General features: G+C 39.5%; 1 protein-coding gene across 1 annotated transcript in view; it reads left to right on the forward strand.

The window, feature by feature from the left end:
- Positions 1 to 7,799: 7,799 nt before the first annotated feature.
- The window catches only part of Lrig3 (leucine rich repeats and immunoglobulin like domains 3), a 45,242-nt gene continuing 32,689 nt past the window's right edge, over positions 7,800 to 20,352 (forward strand). The window contains exons 1-3 of the mRNA XM_046466767.2: positions 7,800 to 8,355; positions 13,926 to 13,997; positions 14,187 to 14,261. Of these exons, the coding sequence (XP_046322723.1) occupies positions 8,111 to 8,355; positions 13,926 to 13,997; positions 14,187 to 14,261 (392 nt within the window). The 5' untranslated portion in view covers positions 7,800 to 8,110. The remainder of the gene's footprint in view (positions 8,356 to 13,925; positions 13,998 to 14,186; positions 14,262 to 20,352) is intronic.

A 20,352-nucleotide genomic window follows, 5' to 3' on the forward strand; every position in this document is an offset into this window, starting at 1 on the left:
TCCCTTTCTGCATCCTTTTCCTCTTGTGATTAGCAACCATGTAGGCTCTCCTGCAAGCCAAACTTAGTTTTCTAGAACATTGACTCTGAAGTGTCAGTGATACCTTCTGGAACACTCCTGGAAGCAGAAGTGGATTGAAATGGTGGAGAACTTAAGGAAGACTGTGATGTGTGAGCCCTGACAAGCCCCAGGCTAATATACAAGTAAGGACACCAACCTTTGCAAATCAAACTCTAAAGGGATTGATTCAAACATCTGCATAAGACAAATATTTTTCCTAAACTTGTATCAATGAGGGAAAAGGGAAAGGAAAGGAGAGACAGGTATTGCAATTGACCACCTTTAAGAAGTACTGGGCAAGGTCCCATGCTTTCCTTATTGATTCCCACCTGCTGTCTGTAAACCACTTCTCTTGAGCTTAAGAAAGGCATTGGAAATCTTGTTTCTTCTAACTCTGGAGGAAAGCCTCGAGGCATGGTGGGTAAGGGATTTGAATCCCAGGCAAAATTCTTGGCTTCTCCATTTCAGTTTTCTTATCTGGCAATGAGGCAGGAGATGGAAATAGGGACGTTGGTGAATGGGAATCTCACCACCTCAGATTAAAACACTAGGCTAGAGGATGCTTTTTGTCTTTGGCTATCTGACTGCAAGAGCCCATTCATGCTCCGATGCCCACACATTGTGTTTTTGCCCCAGGTTTCCTTGACTATCCTAAGGTTAGTTAGTCCCAAGAGTTGTTTTGAACCCAAGCAATTCTTTTGTTTTAAGAAACAAGTACAGGACAAATACAGGATAACAAGCACATTAAACCATTCCCTTATGGGAATAAGAAATTTAAATTGTACACTTTCAATTGAGTCAGAGAAAGGGAACAATCAAGGGGAACTCTCCAATGAAAGGTTAATTCTTCGTCAAAACAATATAAAAGCCTCTTGACCAAGTGCCACAGATGGTACCCCCTTTGGGACCCCTCCTGTGCTGTGGTAACTTTTCTTGCTTACTTCTAATAAATTTAATGAATAAATAGTAAGAACTTGATAAATGCTGACTACTGTCATTTGAGGAGTTTCAAGAATCTCTTACCTCCACTTCTGCATATTCATCTCCACAAGGCGCACAAACAGAAGAGAGACATTTCTGATTCTAATGAGCATGTGAGAGAAAGCTGTGTTTGTGAGAAAGTGTTTAGAAGATCTGCAATTATTTAATTTGCAAAGAGAAAGTTTGCTGATGAATTTCTATTTTCCCTAGGGGAGGTGAGGTACAGAACAGCTCAAATGGCAGCAAGAGAGCAGGAAGGATTCATTTACACTGGGCTGTAAAGATGAATGCCCTGACTGAATAAAGTTGTTCAAGTCTGAAAGAACTGCCACAGGGATGGAGGAGTCAGCCTGCCACAGACACAGATGTGCCTCTGGGCAAATGGATGAGCAAGGTGCCCTTTAGAGCTTCTTTGTACTCCATGTCAGTATTTCAGTGGAAATCTTTTTCTCTGAATGTATAAATGCCATACAAGTGCGTAAAGCTTTGGGCAAAATTTTAAGATTTTAGAAGGAAAGTATTTGTGTAGAAGCAAAAAGTTTATGTTGAAACCATCCTCATTCCACCAAAATAACTTCTCTATTTGAAAAGATAGACATAGAATGATATTCTGAGCACAGTAGTCTGACAGTAATCCTTATACTTAGGAATAGAAATGCAGTTTTTAATGCAGGAAACTTGATTCTGAGACTGTTCAGGACAATGTCACCTTTGTAATTTGATAGGCCTGGTTAAATATAAAACATGTAAGAGAAATTGTAAATAAAAACAATGAACTCATTTATGAGCACTCTTATGGTTTCGATATGCAAATTAATTCTTAGAATAGTGCATAGGTCAAGTGTTCATCTGAGAAGTGAGAAAAAAAAAATCATTCTACAGAAAAGTTCCCAGGAGGAACAGGAAGGATATATGAATATTCTTAGTAAATTTGCCTAGTGATTCTTTTTGACTTCATGGCATAAACCATAACAAATAGTTACACCAAACTTCTTGAAATGGCTTAATAAAACGCCCACTAAAAATCTTAGAATATGTATAGCATGCTCTCATAACAGATTTAGAATCTTAAATGAAAATTATAAAATACTTTGCGTTTTCCATTTTAAATTAAATGTTATTTAATAGTCGAGGTTTACTGAATTTCAACATCTTCACTGGTAAATAACTATGTTTCTATCCACAACAAAATGTTCCTCTTGCTAAGTTACCAGGTCTCTGAATAATGAAAAAAAAATGGAATTTGGAAATTAAGTAGAAACTAGAATCTATATGAGATTTTTCAAGTACAAAATATGACTGGGCAGTAATGGATCATTCTTCACCCCATTTTCCAGATGAGGAAAATGAAGCATAGAGTTGTCAAGTGAGCCAAAGGCACAGCCCTTCACTTTCTGACCACTCTCCTCAAGAATTTGCATTGGTATTCTTGATAGGGTGGACTATTTTACATGTGTTGAGATTTTTTGGAGGTTTAGGATTGATGTCAGCTACAGAAAACAAACAAATAAATAAGCGAAGCAAGGATTGGAAGAAGTGAAAGAATCCTGAGGTCCTCACAGAAAAGGAGAAACTGGAGCCCACTGAAAGGATCAATTGCTGCAGAAGGATATCCTTCACTGAGGAGAATCTAAAGGAGTTCAAAGACCCCCTTTACCTTCAGCTATTCCCCTGCCCCATCCTCACAGGTTCAGGCTACGCTGCAGTGACTCCAGGGTTGCTAGTTTTATTCACAGTATGAGTTTATATTGGAGCACATGTTCCTAAAGGGTGACTTGACAATTGAGTGAAATATGAAATAGCATATATTTAATACGTGGTTAACTGAACATTCAGATAATAGTATTTGTTTTCAGTTCAAGTAATATTGCAGAGCTGGTAAGTTTGAGAGAAACAGATAGGTGGTTATCTTCATTTTTCTAACTATTTTCTAAGGAATAAAGACCTGCTTATAGGAGGGATTTTGTAAAGTAAGATTCTGCTCTCCTGCTGTCTGTGTGAAAGTCTGCATTCTGTGTGTGTGTCTGAGTGTGAGAAAGGGGGTTATCTAAATCTTCTAAAATGCCTTAATGAATGGGAAAAGATCCGGTTAGGTTACAGAGTACAGCCACAGTTGCTTTTGGCATCATTATCTGGGGATTTTTGTGCTTTTCTTCCTCCTTTGCCTTATCTCTTTCCCCTTTTCACAGTTCGTGGGTACACAAACTGTGTCATTCATTGTAATGATAAAGCAAGTACTGAGTGTTTAGCTTTCATTCTTGTCCTTGGATGTTAAAACTGACAGCTTAGCACCTCTATTACTTTTTATCTGTGAGTCATTGGCCTTGCCAGCACTCAAGATAAGAAAGTCTCACACTTGCCAGGGGCAGGGGGAGAAAAAAAAAAACCAGGAAAACCAAAAAAAAGAGCACAGGGGTTGGGCTATACTAACCACAGAATGGATGGTAGGAAGCTGTTTTGAAATTGGATGGTACTTTTCATTCACCAGAACAAAGTTATAAGTGAGAAACTGTTATCATTTAGGCACTTTACAATGGTGAAAGTCCATTTTTGCCTACTAGGTTAACCACTGTAAACCTTTGAAGGAGTGGGGAAATCCAACACTTTATCTCATTTTAATTGAAATGTTAAATGACCATCAGTCAAAATAAATTTTCCTACCTCACAATAAATCTTTATTCATGAGACATGAGCCACAAAAACTGAGAATCGAACACTGTACCAGTTGTGTGTGTGTGCACAAACAAAAATATATCATCAGAGGATCAACAATACTACACTAAGCCTGTTATTTACTGATAAACTTTGGGAAAAAATCATAATTTTATGCTCATTTTCTGTTTTAATTCATTTTATGCTGTTTTCACAGAATATCTGAGACTAGGTAATTTATAAATAACAGAGATGTGTCTGTCTGGACTTCTGGGAAGTCCAAGTCAAGGGGCCTATATCTGGTGAAGGTCTTCTTACTGCATCATCCCTTAATAGAAGCAGGAAAAGTAAGAGTGAAAGAGAAAAGAGGAATGGGACCAAACTTTTATAACAAACCCACTCCTGTCATATTGGCATTAATCCATTTAGGAAAGCAGATCCTCCATGATTTTATCACCTCTTAAAGGTCTTACCTCTCAACACTGTTGCATTGGGGTAAAGGGTCCAACATGTGAATTTGAGGAAACATATTTTTAAAAAACCATAGAGCTTTTTTCCTCTGTTGCAGACTATTTTTCCTGGCACTCCACCTTCATTTCTGTGTTTTATACACTCTAAAGGAATCAGCATAAGACTTTAAGGGACCTCAAAATTAAGCTATTCAGTCCTCATCTGCCCAAATATATACATACCCAGTAGAACTGCTCTCTATCCTTTGGTTCATAAAGGATTTGGAAAGTCTGTGAAAATATTATCATGATTTACCATTTCCACATAGGATAGCTCCTCTTTTTATTGACTACAAGGTTAAGAACGTATCGAGAAGGAGAATAGTCACATTTAATGTTTTATCCTGCCACATCATTCCCTTTTACTTTCTCAATAACAACATGAAGTTCTGGGTAAGCATAAGCTACAGTCATAAAGCATTGTTTGTTGATGAACCCCAGTTACTTTCAAGTAGAACAATCTTTAAGATTCTTGTAAAGCAGTCTGTGTGAAGAATTCATATATATATATATATATATATATATATATATATATATATATATACACTTTTTTTTTTCTCTCCAACTTCATGTATTGCGTGTTTAATCCTCAGTGCAACCGCACTGAGAGGCAGGATCTTTAAGAGGTGATTAATGTCATTATTGCAGGAATGGGTTAGTTATTGTAGGAATCTGGTCCTGATAAAAGAATTAAGTCCCACCCCCTTTCTCTCTCCACCTAGGTGATGCCTTCTGCCATGGTATGATGCAGCAGATGTGGGTCCCTTGACCTTGGACTTCCCAGCCTTCAGAACTATAAGAACTAAATCTCTATTCATTATAAGTTATTTAGCTGCAGGTGTTCTATTATATCAGCACAAAGTGGACTGAGACCTCACTTTTATTGTTACCATTGTTTTGCCCTCATTTAATTTGATAGTGTTGTTTTAGTGATTAGCTTTAAAGGCTATTACTCAATCTTCAAATTCATTATCATAGAAATGAAGTTATTTTCTTGTTGAGCTCATATTTGGTTTACACAATATTTAGTTTAATTGTGTAATTATAGATATAAACCAGTCTGGAACTACTGTAGCTCAGCACTTGACTGGTAGGCGCATACGCGTAAGGGTGGACCAGGGAGGGGCTGATCGCCTCTAGATTTCAGCAAGTCATAGCCATCAGTCAGCAGGCCTTACAGTGGGAACAGAGGGTGACAGCTAATCCAGTGAAATGAAAATTGGAAGTCATATAAAAGAGTTTTTATTGTATTTTCAATATTCTGATTGAGAAACTAAATCCAGTGAATGCTAGATGCACTCCCAGTGCACTGGAGGTATGGTGAAGCAAGACTTAGGGACATCTTTCCAAAGAAAGGATGCTCAAGTAGAAGTGTTGAATCAAGCAGAAGAGAGACAGTGATCTAAACAAAGGACACCTCTGGGCAGAGAGCAGCAAGTAGTTTCTAGAGTAGTTTCTGGAATAGTTTCTAAATGATTCAAATACCATGAGTTTTAAAGAGGTAAGTAGAGGCCAAATACAACAAAAAGCTGCCTACATTACTCTGAAGAATTTGAACTTTACTTCCAGGACAATGGGAATGGGTGAAAGGAATTAGGCAGTTGAGTCACAGGCTCAGATTTGAACTTTACGGATATCACTTGACTGCATTGTGGAGAAAGGGCTGGAATGCCAGATAGGAAGGAGGCTGTGGCAGTAGTACAAGCAAGAGCTGATGGAGGCCTTAATTTGCATAATGTCTGTGGAGATAGAGACAGGATACATTTAGGAGCTAGTTTCAATAGGACTTGCTAATTGATTGGATATGGAGGTGGTGATAAAGAGACAAGGGTGACTCTTAGGGTTGGGGGACAGTCATCTGGATAAAGTGAGGTGTCATTCTCCGAGACAGGAGAAAAAGGAGAAAGTTTCATGGTGGTAGAATATAATTCTACACATGCCATATTTGAGCATCCAATTTGAGATGACCTGTGGGTAGTTGAATACATATACAAAAAGAATTTTCTTTAGGAGAAAAGATCTGGATGTGAAATATGGATGTTGTAAATAGCAATGTATCAATGTGAGTTTGATGCAAGAGGATGAAATTATATAAGAATATAGGAGAAGAAAATGAGCTAAATGGTGGAAAATTTCTGATTACCTATGTCATGTGAGTGATGTCTCAGGAGTAAGTCATCATACTAATGCTTACACATAATGGCATAATGACATCTTTTTAAAAAAGCCTCCAACACATTATGACTGACTTCCCTTATGTGAAATAAGTGGATAATACTGAGCTGAAAAGTCCGTAGTGTGATTACCATTCATCCTGTCCACTTCAAAGCATGCAAAATTATAAATAAAAACTGATATACTGTCATAAGTGTATCATATTTGTACATTATCGAAAAAGGTGGTGGGTTTGATGCTAGTGGTAGTTGAAAAGAAAAGGACCAGCTATCTTATCTAAAATAAGGTGTGTCAACTTCAAAGCAAGTCTTTTCCTTTCCCCAATGGAATTACTTATATAGTGATTTGTTACAATGGAAATCAGTGGATACTAGAGTGGGGGTTAAAGTCTCAACTCCATAAGCAATCTCTCAACAGCAGCCTTTAAACAGTCCCAAGGACAGACATCCTTGGTCAGGAGCTTAAAATAAGCTTCCAATTTTTTCTTTTGCCACAAACAAATTAGTAACCTCCTCTGGTTCTATTATGTTGCCCAGAGAAGGAAGGGTTAGCAGATGATCTCCAAGTTCTCTATCAGTTTCAACATCCTGTGCTTGTAGTCACCTGAAAGATTAAGTCAGGGCTGAATTCACTAGGAAGTTTGAATGCCTGAATTCATCCTATTCAGCTCTACCCGCCAAAGGCAGGCAAGTACTTTTAACCTGGTAGCATTCTCAATCAAGATTTGTCACCACTCAAAGACCACGTAGACTAAGATGCATATATTAAGTCTTTCCTCCAAGGTCCTAGTAAGTATTACTGTGATTATTTTATTATTCCTGGCTATTGCCTGGAATCTATGATTGTCATCACAGGTTCATTAGAAGAGCATTTCCCCCAGCTCCATCCAGAGCACTGAGGGTGGCTATTTGTAATTCAATATACCATTTCCAAAACCACAACTTTCACATTTTTTAAAATTTTTTTTATATTTGGTTCCGATGCAGGGGTGAAAAAAATCGGTATTAAAATTAGAAGAATTTTATTTTCTTCAAAATCATTGTTTTATTTGTGAATGGTAGGATAACTTATACATTTCTTTAATTTGGAATTGAAGGGTTTCTTGATAACAAAATGAAGTTTACTCCCAGAAGTTTCCCTCAATACCTCCAACTCAGAGAACTAGCCTAGTTTTTGCTCAATTGTTTGCGCACTCCCTTTAAGCCCTTCAACTCCATTGATATATGGTTCCCAGGACGTAGTGGAGACTTCTGGCTGGAGAGGCTGGAAAATGTAACACCAAATTTCCTACAATCCCAGCTCCACTTTCTCCTGAGTCCGGCCCCCGGCTGGAGCCTTGTTATTGTCACGTGGCCACGGGGTCGCCCGCGGTGTGGCGGGCCAATGGGCGCACGCGGGCCTTGCCCGCCCCGCCCCGCCGCGATGCTCCGCAGTTCTGGGACTTCGTGCTTCGCCGCTGGGAGGAGGCGAAAAAGTTTCTTTGCGGGCCAGCTTGCGGACGCTGCTCGGGCTGCAACTCTGCCACAATTTGGCGGTACTTTTCGGTTTCTGTCCTGCTGCTCCGGGGCATGAGAGGGCTTTGGTGCTAAGAGTAAAAGAAGTTTACCTGGGAGCTCGAGAGAGGAGCACGCGGCTGGAATCAGGGCGTTCACTCGTGGCTGGAAGTTTGTAACCGAGCCCGAGTTCGCGCCGGCTGCGGAGCGCCGTGCCGAGCTAGAGGCCGCGGGACCACGATGTGCGCGCCGAAGCTCCGTGCGCCCGCGGCGGCGCTGGGACTGCTGCTGTGCGCGGCGCTGGGCCGCGGGGGCCCTGGCGAAGGCAGTCTTCTCGGCGGCCGCGGTGCACACGGGCAGCCCTCGGAGGTTGCCGCCGAGCGCCCGTGTCCAGCTCCCTGCCGCTGCCTCGGGGACCTGCTGGACTGCAGTCGCCAGCGGCTGGCTAGTCTTCCCGAGCCACTCCCGTCCTGGGTCACTCGGCTGTAAGTATTCTTCCCGCGGACGGAGGGGATCGGACCGCTGGATTGCGGAAAAGCGGGAGACAGTGAGGGCCTGGTTGCGCCCTCTTCCAGGGCAGCTCTTGCTGGCCCAGGCCACTAGCGGCGCTTGGTGGGGGTGGAAAAGGAGCTGTGGGGCCTCAGTCTCCTTCCTGAGTGCTGCGCAGGTGGGGCGCTTGTGGCGCCCCACCCGGCGGCTGGCGGAGGTGGGGAGGGGACTCGGGCAATTGCCTGAGCCAGACTTCTAGGAGCTCCTGTCCAGGCCCAGGAGGGAGAGGTGACACTCTACATGGATGACCGGAGTTTTGCAGTTTTTCCTCCGAGTTTGTGTGGGAGAATGGCCCAGCTTTACCTTCTGACTGGTTCTGCCCCTTTTCCTATTTCCAACCAGTAATTTCACTCACTTCTTTGACTTGGGAAGCCCCCTCAAGTCACTGCTCAAGCTATGGCAGACATACTTCAGACTTACCCCATGCGTAATTTCGCATTAGCAAGCTGTGAGTTTACCTTCTGGGCCACACAGTGACCCGTTTTCCTTTCGCTAAGAAGTTGGGTGGTAAGATTGATCAGTAGATGTGGAAAGGAAGACACTAGGTTTTTCAGAACCAAGGACGTGATTTCTGTGGTCTCTCACAGCCGATTTAGGGGAGAATGCAGTGTGCTCTTATGCAAGTTTTTGTATTTTCGCTGTGAAGTCTGAAAATCTGAAATCACTGCCAACTGCATGGAAGAAGAAGGAAGAAAATGAAATTTAGTTGGAAATACTGGTCCTTTCAAAACGTTAACCCTTTGTTTCTCCTAGTCCCCAGTTTTGTTAAAATTTAAGAGTTCTGTAAAATGTAACAACCCCCCTCCAAAAAAAAAAAACTTTTTATTTTTTTAAAAGTCGTTATCTTGTTTAAAAGAAAGAATATCTTAGACTCTTTATAATCTTAGATTTGGGCCTAGCAAAACTGCCGTGGAAATTTTCAGTTCTTAAACAATTGTAGCAGACTGTCCTGTCGTTGTAATAACCGGTTGAAGGTTTAGTTAGGTGGTTTAAGAAATTGTATTTTTACATCATTGTGCTAATCTAAATTCCTTTATTTGTATTTAGAATTTTAGAATTGTTGAATAAACCTTAATTTAATACAAAAATAGAATTAAGGAGTGTTGGGTTGGTATTTAATCGCTTATCATGGGATGTCTTACTTAGTAGTTTTTATTACAAGTGAAGAAGGAGATAAGGACTTTAACCCAAAGCAGGAAAGACTTTCAATTAGTTGTGGCTAATTCCATTCAATTGCCTCTTGTGGAGGTCATGCTGCTGCATTCATGAAATGTGAATGGCTCTATTGACAACATATGGAACTGAACATTTGAATGACTGGAGAGGTGAACACCTATGAATAATAGAGGGACTAGAAAGAAAATGAAGATAGTGCTTCCTGGAATGTTTAGAAATGCTTGGATTCAGCATCAAATCTAACTGTATTCCGTAGTTTCTCAAGGACAAGTGGGCTCTTGGATCATGCCAATGTGCAACATACTTTTTGTGAATTTAGATGTCACTAAAGAAATAACTGTGTTTCCTTGCCTTTGATTATAAGTTGAGTTGAACCAAAAGGAGTTCGATACCTATTTAAACATTGTCTTAAAAGTAGCTGACCTAATTAGGATTTTGTTTTGCAGATAATTTGGTGGCACACTAAAAACAAATTACAGTTTATTTGGTTAGCACAGTCTTTAATTACATTTCCGCCAGCAGTAAATTGTCTCAATACAAGTCCACATTCCTTAAATGTATGTGAAAATAAGTTCCACTTGTATAAATAAGCACTTGGTCTGTTGTCAGACGCCCTGCTGTGATCACTCATCGAACAGCCCTGTCATTCTTGTACTTTTGTGACTTCTAACCATCTTTGTAGGTGTCACCAAACCATGTGGTTGAAGTTCTTTATTGTAAATGTTTCTTTTGTTTGTGCCTAAAGCTCTGCAGCTGTCTTCTTCACCTTTGAACGAAGAAAAAACAAACAAATGTGGAAATGAGTTTTACCTTCTCTGTTATTTGGCATATTGGAATAGGAGGTGTAAGAAGATGCTACTTGATTTTCACATGATTGAAAAAGCTCTTAAGTAGATTATGGAAATAAGTAGAAAAAGGGATATTCTTCGACATGTTTTACCTTCCTTAGGCAATTGAAATAGTAAAAGTTTGTCTTGGGACTAGCTTATGAAAGCATTGTTCAGAAAAAGCACAATGTCTATTTTTTGTTTCATGTATATGTGAGTATGTATTTTCCCCACTTGATTCAGTTGAAATTCCAACTATTCAGTTGAATAGTTTGAGTTACACAATAATAATACTGCACTTAGTTCTACTTTCAATAAGTAACTCCTAATAAATACTTTAATGAAAGTAGCTGTTAAAACAGTAACGCTTTGGAGCCTTGCTGTAGAGTTTGTGCTTAACAGAATTCTGAACCTAAAGAAACTTATTGTTTGAATATTATTTAACCAAAAGAGGGAAAAATTGCTGATGAGAGCTTCCAAGTATTACTACTTTCCCACTGAAATGTCAGAATTATTTATTTTATCTCGTAGAAAAGTTTGGGTTAGCACCAGGGCTCAGGCAAAAGCCAGAAAGGTAGATTCTGCTGGTGTGACTCCTTGAGTGTTGGCCTGTTATAAATCTTCTGGTCCATACCAGAATTGGGGGTGGGGTAGAGGTAATAGTCCTTATGGTTTTCACAGCTGTTTTTCTATATTTTCCAGACTAAAACTCGAACATAGCTGGCTGATTTATGAGTCACTTTGGATCAGTGTCTTAAAACAGCTACAGCCTGGCTTTTTGTTTTTCAGCTTTCCAGATTTCTGCTGAATTAGCAGCTCTGCAGGCCCAGTGGGATTGATTAAGAAGCTCTGCTGTATTTGCATTTTAAAATTTGACTTAGAAGTCAGATTCCTAAATGCTAAAAGGAAGAAAATGAGAGCTGGAACCACATGTTGTAAATTAATTATTTTCATATATATTTATTTGCTTGCTAATATGCAGGAAGAGAATCTTCTCTCTGTCGTGTAGAAAGAGTTTGAGTTTTGAGGATTTGGTTCTGGGAAAATAGTTAACACTTCTCTCCCATACCACCTTTCCCATTTGTTAACCTCACTACAACAAATTTTTTTTAAAAAAAGTTTCTTGGGGAAGATGTTCATTAGTGGAATTCTAAAAACGATAAATCTACCCTCCTTTTTGAATGCTTTATGTTCTGAGTTTAACAAAACACAAGAATTGTACAATTGTGAATCTCTCCTGAGTGATGTAGCCATAAAAACAATGTAAGGAAGATTTAGGAAAATGTGACATCCTTTAACTGGAAAGTAATCATTGCTGAAATGTAAACTATATTAAATCTAAATTTAGGTACATTAAAAGTTTCATGGCTTTAAGTATTTAGCAGTAAAAGTCACTTACAGGGCGCTTTTTTTCTTCTCCCACATATAATGTGGTTTTAATAGCACACAAAACTCAAGCATGCAAGTGTGTTGCAATAACTGAAATATTTAAGTTTGCCAGCTCCTGCTTCTGGATCAGAAATGAGTGGTTCCCTGCATGTGCCCTGGTCTCTGAAGGTAGTTTCTCATTTTAAAGGTCTTTTGTTTGAGGATCTCATCCCATTACTGGTAGAAAAAAGTTAAGCACTCAATCTCATTTCTCACAGGATTGCCCTGTGGAATAATCCTAACAATGAAGTGGAAAGTGCAGTTGCAGTTTTTTTAATTAAAAGGAAAAATCACCTGTATTAAATGTAAATGCCAGATTGGTTCCCCCTTTGCTTTTAAAACGGGAAACAATGGGGGAATGCAGGTTCAATGTTCCTGAGTTAAGTCAGTTCAAATGAGACTCTCTGAGGATTCTGGCTGCCTCCCAGGTGAAGGACTCCTTTCCTTGGTTGTTTTTTAAGCCATGTGGGGAATCTGGGACTGTCTGGGGTGCTAAAAGCACACAGGTTTTGTTTGAATCCTAACGTGAGTTGTTGGGCTCACGGTTTCCTTGATGAACTCCAGATGGACTTGGGCCGGACTGTGAGGGAAAGTGTCTGGCTCCAGCCGGTGGTGAGCATGCACAGCAGTGGTTGTAATTGCAGGATTTTTATAGTTTAAAGACTGTGCCAGATTTTTTTTTTTTTTCATGTTATAACTCTACCAGAACAAATCTACTCATGTCTGTTACTGTCTGGTAGGTCTTTAGGCAAACATACTTGGAATAAAACCTTTGCAGTGTTTTTTTTTCTTTTAAAGGTGAAATAGAGAAATCCAGGGTTACTCAAAATAAAAACTTGGAGACTGAAAGGATCTCTGATTTCTAATTGTTAACTAGGCACCGAGTAACACTTTTCTTCTCTCTGTTTTTAGTTATTTATTTTGGGAGAACATACTTATGCATGTAACATAGTTCATGCTTTTTGTTCAGTGGACTTTAGTTGTTGGAAAACTTTCCTTATTTAAAAAATCTTAAATTTTAAACACAAAGAATTAATTTAGGAAGAGCCAATTTACCTCTTAGAGTGGGCCCCTTGTAAGCCATACTGCTAATCAGCCCCATTTGCGGTATCAGCTCAGCCATTTTATTTTCATTACACCATTTTGAAGGCACATAGTCAGTGTATTGTTGGAACGTACAGGGACTGTAGTCAAGCAATTTGCCAGATTTCGTTTCGAATTTTGAATCTTAAGCGACAAGATGAATTCCTTGGACCATCATGTATGTAGGAATTTGTTGTTTTTATATTAGGATTGGTATTCTGTGAAATTGTTACTAAGTTAGACTGGGAAACACTAAGTTTGAGTGAGAAACACATTCATTTTAGTGATTGAATCTATTCACAGGTGCTTGTACAGTCTGCTTAACTTTGTTAAAAGATTGTCGATGTGGTTTAAATTATATGTTAAATTACCAGATATTTAGATTTGGGGAGCTCCAGAAAGCAGAGGGTTCAGGTGGTTTTGTACCCTTTTAACACACAGGCGTGAGTGCACACACACACACACACACATACCACAAAATTTTAATACAATTTAGTGCCTTAACCAAAACAAACAGTTTTGGGTGAAAAGCAATTTCTGTTTTGTCTGACTGTAATAAAAACATTGATACTTAATTTCATGATAATAAAAAAGTTTGTATAGAAGCTGTAGTTTCAGCAACCTGCCTAATTAGCCATTTTTCATGAGCCATGATGTCACCATATCGAGTTGGGAGTGGGGACTTGGGAGGGTAAAGCAAAACTAGCAGTTCACAAAAGATCTGTTCACCATGTGCCAAAAACATCTCTTAAAACATTTGTGGGTTTAAAGTATTTGAATCTGCCAGTTCTTAAACTAATTTTGTCCTCTAGAGTTTGTATTTTTGAGTTTGGCATTTTGGGTGCCATCTAGTTTGTGGCCAGAGTGGACCAATTATTTCTTCAGTTGTTCCTCGGGTTGATAGTGCCACTAGTTCATAAGCCCACTCTGTCTTGAATGTTGTTGATCCTAATTTTGGTTTTTAGAAACTAATAATTTTCATTTTCTTAAAGGGACCTAAGTCACAACAGATTATCATCCATCAAGGCAAGTTCCATGAACCACCTTCAAAGCCTTCGAGAAGTGTGAGTCCTAGTTACTTTTTGTTTGAGATTTGCATAAACTATATTACCTTTTCACTGTATGAACATTTGGATTATAATAAATTATTTAAAACTTTGAGCTTGGAAGGAATTTTTAAATAATTTATAAAGTTTTCATATCTAAATTACAGATAACCTAATTAGCCCCACCACCTTTTCTCACATTTATAGGAAACTGAACAACAATGAATTGGAGACCATTCCAAATCTGGGACCAGTTTCAGCAAATATCACACTTCTTTCCTTGTAAGTAAATATCAACAAAATTTCATGTGTATGTTTGTAAGAGCCATGGGTATTAGATGTTCCATGGTTCATGTGGGCTAGTGTAAAGCTCTTAAGAGCAAAGTATGAATATTTCTTCTAGGATATAATAAAGAAGGATTCTTTAACTTGGTTAACTTATTTTTCAACCTATAGTGCCACTTCTGAATCTCAAGTGTCCATGTACCTTCTAACAACATACTTTATGTTTTGCTGTCATTGTCAAACTAGTTGGTCTTCAACATACAAAGGAGCCCCATAGAGATGTATGTTTGATGACATTCTCTATGTTAGGATTTTAATTCTGGTGTGGCTCAGTGGTTGGCATGGAATCCGTGGATTGTGGATTACATATCTCCTAGTGGAGAATGATTAGAATTGTTTTGTGAGGATACTTGAGAGTTGGTGGTAAGGCATTGAGGTTCCCGTTTTAAAGTGAGGCAGCTGCAGTGAAAGGTCAGGGTTTAGAAACCTCAACTCGAAATATCAACTGAGGCAGTGAGAATTAAATATGTAATTGAAGTTAGAAACATCATCACATGTTATTTTGCAAATAAGAGTTTTCAAATACAATTAAAATTGTGGTTTTTGCATTTTTGTAGAGTGTAAACATATTTATATTCATGTATTGAGGTAGACTATAGAATAATTTTTGATTTTTGAGCATTTAAAAGTAGCATTTAAAATGCTCCTGATTTAATTTCTTAAATTAAGTAATTTACCATCTTAATCTTGAATAATTAAAAAATATATTTGTGCCATTGAAGCTAAAAACATGTTCCTTCTTTAAACAACTGAAGAGAAAAATCACCATTGTTAGTTGCTTCTGGTGAAGGTGTTGGGAGGGTTGAAATTATACAGTAAATTTCAGGAAAGCTGTTCAATTAATTAAAGTGATCACTACCCAATTGCTTACATCTGGTGATTTATAGAGGTTTGTTTTTACTGAGGGCCCAGGTCAGCCAAGTCATGGTGCAGCCGCTGTGTCTGCTTTCTTCTGTTTGAATAAGAACTAAGTGACATTTGATACTGATGTGGTTTTAGCGAAGATCAGAAACAGAAAGGAATGAAAGAAAAAGCAGTTGGTATTTGACAAATAAACACTGAGTCTAAAAAATATTTTTATGCTAGCATTAATACCCATTTTCTTTGTCTTTTACCATTGCTTAAAATATTGGAGTCTAAAATGGAATCTTGGTTTTGTTATCTCACTAGGTATTCTTCTTTGGCCAAGGGAGCTTTTTAAACCTCACTTGCTTTCCTGGTCTTGTGTTTTGGCAGGTTCTGTCAGCATGCTCAAGAGGGCCTTGAGGGTCATGGTACACTTCATTGCCGAGGGGTCTTTGGGGCCAGTTTGTAGCCTGGATGGGTTGAGGAAAATAGTGTGTACTTTGGCCTGGCATAGAGTCGGAAGCATAGAGCTTGGGAGGAAATTAGAAAATTCTATTGGAAATAAATAACAGCGGCTGTACCCTTTAAGGCTGTAATTTGGAAATAGAAAGCCAGAAGAGTATCTAAAAAGTTAGAAATCGTCAAAATTTGGATTTTTCTCCATATTGTTTTTATTTGTGTTTGGCTTTAGCAAGAGCTATGTCAAATGAGCCTGAATAATCTCACTCTTTTTCCCCTTAATCTGCTGCAGTACATCTGACCAGTGATTGCTTTGTTCTCATATAATGATAGAACCAATTACTAACTAGATTATGTAGACTCTCCAAGAGTAATTTGTAGGATGGGCTTACTCAGGCAATGTGGAGAGTGAAAATTTATTTTCATACATATGAAATATCTTGAGGAATTTTACTTCTGGTTGTTTCCTTCTACCAATGTTTTGTTTTCTCCTGCAGTCTCTTGGATATTACAGAGCACAACCACTGTTTCTAAAACACTAATCGTTTCCATGTTCTATTGCTTAGGCTGAAACATTTTCTTTTTTAAAGAAGAACTTGAAAATAATCAGAGCTGGCTATCAGTATCTAAATACATCTCTGAAATTTTAGGGAAAAAAAAATCTACTAAACCACATGACATGAGTCAGATTAGATACTTGGTGTAGTGTCACAATTAAAACCCATATTTTTCAAAGGAGTTTCTGAGACTGTTGGACCCCTGTGTTATCAAGTTTTAAATTTTTTTTTTACTTTCTGTTGTCTAGAGGAAAACTTTTTTCTGGGTTATTTACACAGGTTAAATAATTTGAAAACTTGTGTTAAAAGGAAAAATTAGCTGAGTTTTCAGCATAAGATTTAATATCCAGGCTTCATTCCATTGCTGCCTTGTGTTCTCTCAGCTGGAGGGCCTGGATACAGAGAAGACTGTACCTGGTAAGATCTCCCTCTTAGTCGTAGGAGCCAGGAGCTCATATTTTATCAAATGATACTAATGTCCAGAGACATTCAGTTAGGGACTGGTTCTGGTAACATCGGGGAAGCCTAGTAAAATGTCAGGCACCTGGGATGCTGGTTGAACATGCTCATGTACAAAACTCATCTCTAACCTTTTCAGGGATCTTTGAGAATATAAAAGACCTGAATAGACCTGCTTTCCTTTGAATCCCACACAGAGTTGCCTCAGAAGTCAGCCCCTGTGATAGGGGCAAGGCATGACTTGTGTGTGTCCTTGTTTTTCTCTCACAATTTCATGACTGTAGCGGGATGGTTTTTTTTAGGTAAAGAAATGGAACAGTCTTGGGAATGAACATACAGTGAAACAGTTGACCTGGCATAAGTGAGCCAATTTTACTGATGTGCTAGTTTTGGCTCTGGTGGCCCTCCAAATGTGCTCATTCAGTGGAAAGCCATTGTGACATGACCTGCTCAAGCATTGGGCAGTTTTGAAACATGTGGACCTGGGTTAGGGAAGTTTGAGTTTGTGACTTGTGCAACATGATTGTTGAATGAAAGAGGCCTTGTTGGTTATTAAATAGGTGAGTTGGGTCTTAGTTGTGATGCTGATGGTTTATATAGTACTGCCCAACTTGCAGATACTTGTCTGGTTTTGAAAAGTGTTTAGGTCAGTAGCTGTCCAAGTTTTATCTGGAGTGCTTGTTAAAAATGTAGCTGGGCACTGTGGCCTACACTGGTGAGTCCCAGTGACTTGGGAGACTGAAACAGTAGAATCAAGAGTTTAAGACCAACCTGGGCAACTTAGTGATACCTGTCTCAAAAGAAAAAAAAAGTGGGAGGAGCTGGGGATGTAGGTAGAGCACTCCTGGGTTCAGTCCCTATTACAACCAAACACACACACACACACACATACACACACATACACACACACACACTCACAGAAGAAGGGGAAAAAATGTAGATTAGTAGATTCTCTCTTAGAGATTCTAAATCAGTGGGTTTGGGTAGGGCCCAGGTTTATTCATTTTAAAGTATTTGCCTGATCAGTCTGATCAGCTATTCCATAAGTATTTCTGAAATTACTGATAAGGTCAGTATCACAAATAACCGTTTTATCCTTATCTCTTATCTTACAGGTAGAACATTTCCTCCAAGTCTGTCGTTTTCTTTATAGCCTGTCATTTGTCCAGAGATGACATTGTTACTCTTTTAGGGGGGGTCATTATAAATGCTGATTACCTTTGCTGGTAGCCCTCCAAAATGGGCTCATTCAGTGGAAAGCCATTGTAGAGATTTTAAGCTGTGAGACCAACAGATCTGGTATTTGACAGTGTCACTCTGGCCTTGGTATGGAGAATGGCCTGGAGGTGGCAGGAGCGGGGAGAATGGGGCAGAGGATTGAACCTATGCAACAAGAGTGGTGTTGGCCCCGTTCTACAGTGCTGTTTTGGTCACATAGAAGAGTAATTAAAGCAGAGCTCAAGTCAGACAGCCTGGTATTAATTGCTGGCTCCACCCATTGTTAGTTTTGTGACCCTGGGCAAGTTACTTTCTTTTTGTTTTTCCTCAGCTTTAAAAGGAGAATAGTAATAGTGCCTATCTCACAGGATTATTTCGAAGATTCAGAGAGAGGATACAGTAAAGCCATTTGGCACTCACTGAGTGCTCAGCGACTGAGCCATGAAGGTGGTGATGGAGACGATTCATTCAACTAAAATGTGTTGACTCCCTGTTGTGTGCCGGGCTCTGTTTTAAGTGAAGAGCAGTAATGAAAAACTGTGAAATTTCCCTTCTATCGAGGAGAGAGAGAAAAACAGATAGGCAAACAGACTTTAAAAGGAAAGATGACTTCAGTCCATGATAAAGGCCGTGAAAAGGGATTAGAATGCTGTGGCAGTTGTCCTTTGATGTGGTCAGTGAAGGTGAATACTGAATGCTGACCAAGTTCCACCTTGTGCTGGGCATAGTTCTAGGATCACAGGAGTAGTGAACAGAACAGACAAAAATCCCTGCCCCCAGAGAGCTGACCTGTTGGAAGGAGGAAGGCAGAAAACACCTGGTGTGATATCATCAAACCAGGAAGTGTGAGGACTGTGTGTGGTCACAGAGGACTCCCCAGTTGACCGCCCTGCTCCATTGAGGCCCACACTTTGCCTTGTAGACCAACTCATATATAGGCAAAAAATGATATTGCTGCTGCTTTTCTCCTCTGCTGCATTGTGAGGCCTCTGTGGTCGAAGTTCCTTTCCTTAATGCAGGTGTGTGGCATAGTTAATGCTTAATGCATGAATTAAGGAATAGTTATAAATATTCATATGCATTTAGCATAATTCAGAGAGATCCATGTACATTTAGTCTAAACCTGTGACTACAGATTTACTATTGGAGACTGTTCAACTGTGCATACTTGGTACAATAATAATAATTATAAATTATTACAATAATACTGGTTGAAAGAAAAAAATGAGAACAAGAGAAGTAATTTCAGTAACTCAAGGATGCACTTCACCACTTGAGCAAGAGAGAAACCTGCTCTGGAGTATGTGGGAGGTGGGAAATCAGAACCCCTTTTCTCATTTGTCTTTGTAAGTTTGAATGGCTCAGCTCACTAAGGGTGACTTTGGTATTCAGAAATACGGCTTTCATAGCACATGTGCCCTTCACGCTTGTGGACTTCTTCATCAGGTCCTGAACTTAAAAATTCAGAATATAATAAACAATGATAAAACACATAGTCTTTCCATACAAAATTGATCTGCTCCCACTCTGAAGGCAGCTGGCCAAGTTGGATTCATGGAGCGTGGGAGGGAGAGTGTCGAAAAGTGCTTGGCTGTGTCCTGAGGACTTCAAGGGCACGCTGATGATAGATGTTTCCCCCTGTCTGCTGACCTTGGAACCTAATGCATGTGAGATGTGATTCTGTCACATCATGTGTCTTCTCAAATGGAGATGCTTTGGGGAGGCAGGAAAGTATAAAAGTGATGCTCTTCCCTCAGGTCTCAGGCAGTTTGTACACTACTGAGAACAACACTGGGTGGCTGTGGTGGTGGAGAATGGTATTCTGTGTGGTGTGAACTTGTTTGTAGAATCATGGGGATTTTTCTTTCAGTTTTGAAAGGTCTACAGGTGTAGTGCATGTAGTTTCTAATGGCATTTGTCACAGCTTGTTCCAGTGTAGGACTCACATCTGACTGAGCTCTCTGTCCTCTCAGCAGCCCAGTAGAGTCCCAGGCACAAAAAAAGGTACCCATTAAGAAATGAGAGTGAGGTTTATTCAGAAGAGTGGACCAGAGTAATTGTGGGCCCTTATGCAACAGGAGAGGGACCTGAGCTGGGAATTGTGCACACAGGTTTTGGTCTTGTCTCACACTAATGACCTGTCTGACCTTAGGCAGACTTAATTAACTCTTCTTTGTTTATCTGTACTGTCTGAGATGTCTGCCCATCTATCTCCCATGGTTCCGGCAGAGGATCAAATGGCACGTGTACATGAAAGGGCTCTGAAGGGTGTGAGCAGCCGCAGCTGCTCCAGTTGCAGTGTGGTGGGCTTGGCAGAGGAGCAAAGGATTGGGGCAGGGGGCCAAAGTGGATTCTTGAGTGGAAAGGTCATAGGAGGAAGACAGGATTTAGAAATCATCCTGGCAGCAGTAGATGAATTAACAGGAAAACTTTTGCTTTCTTTAATTGGTTAAAAAACAAAAAAGGGGGAGCACAAAATTATAATTAAT

This window comes from Marmota monax, unplaced genomic scaffold (genome assembly GCF_021218885.2).
Source record: "Marmota monax isolate L192 unplaced genomic scaffold, Marmota_monax_Labrador192_F-V1.1 WCK01_AAM20220418_F8-fsc00151, whole genome shotgun sequence".
NCBI lineage: Eukaryota > Metazoa > Chordata > Mammalia > Rodentia > Sciuridae > Marmota > Marmota monax.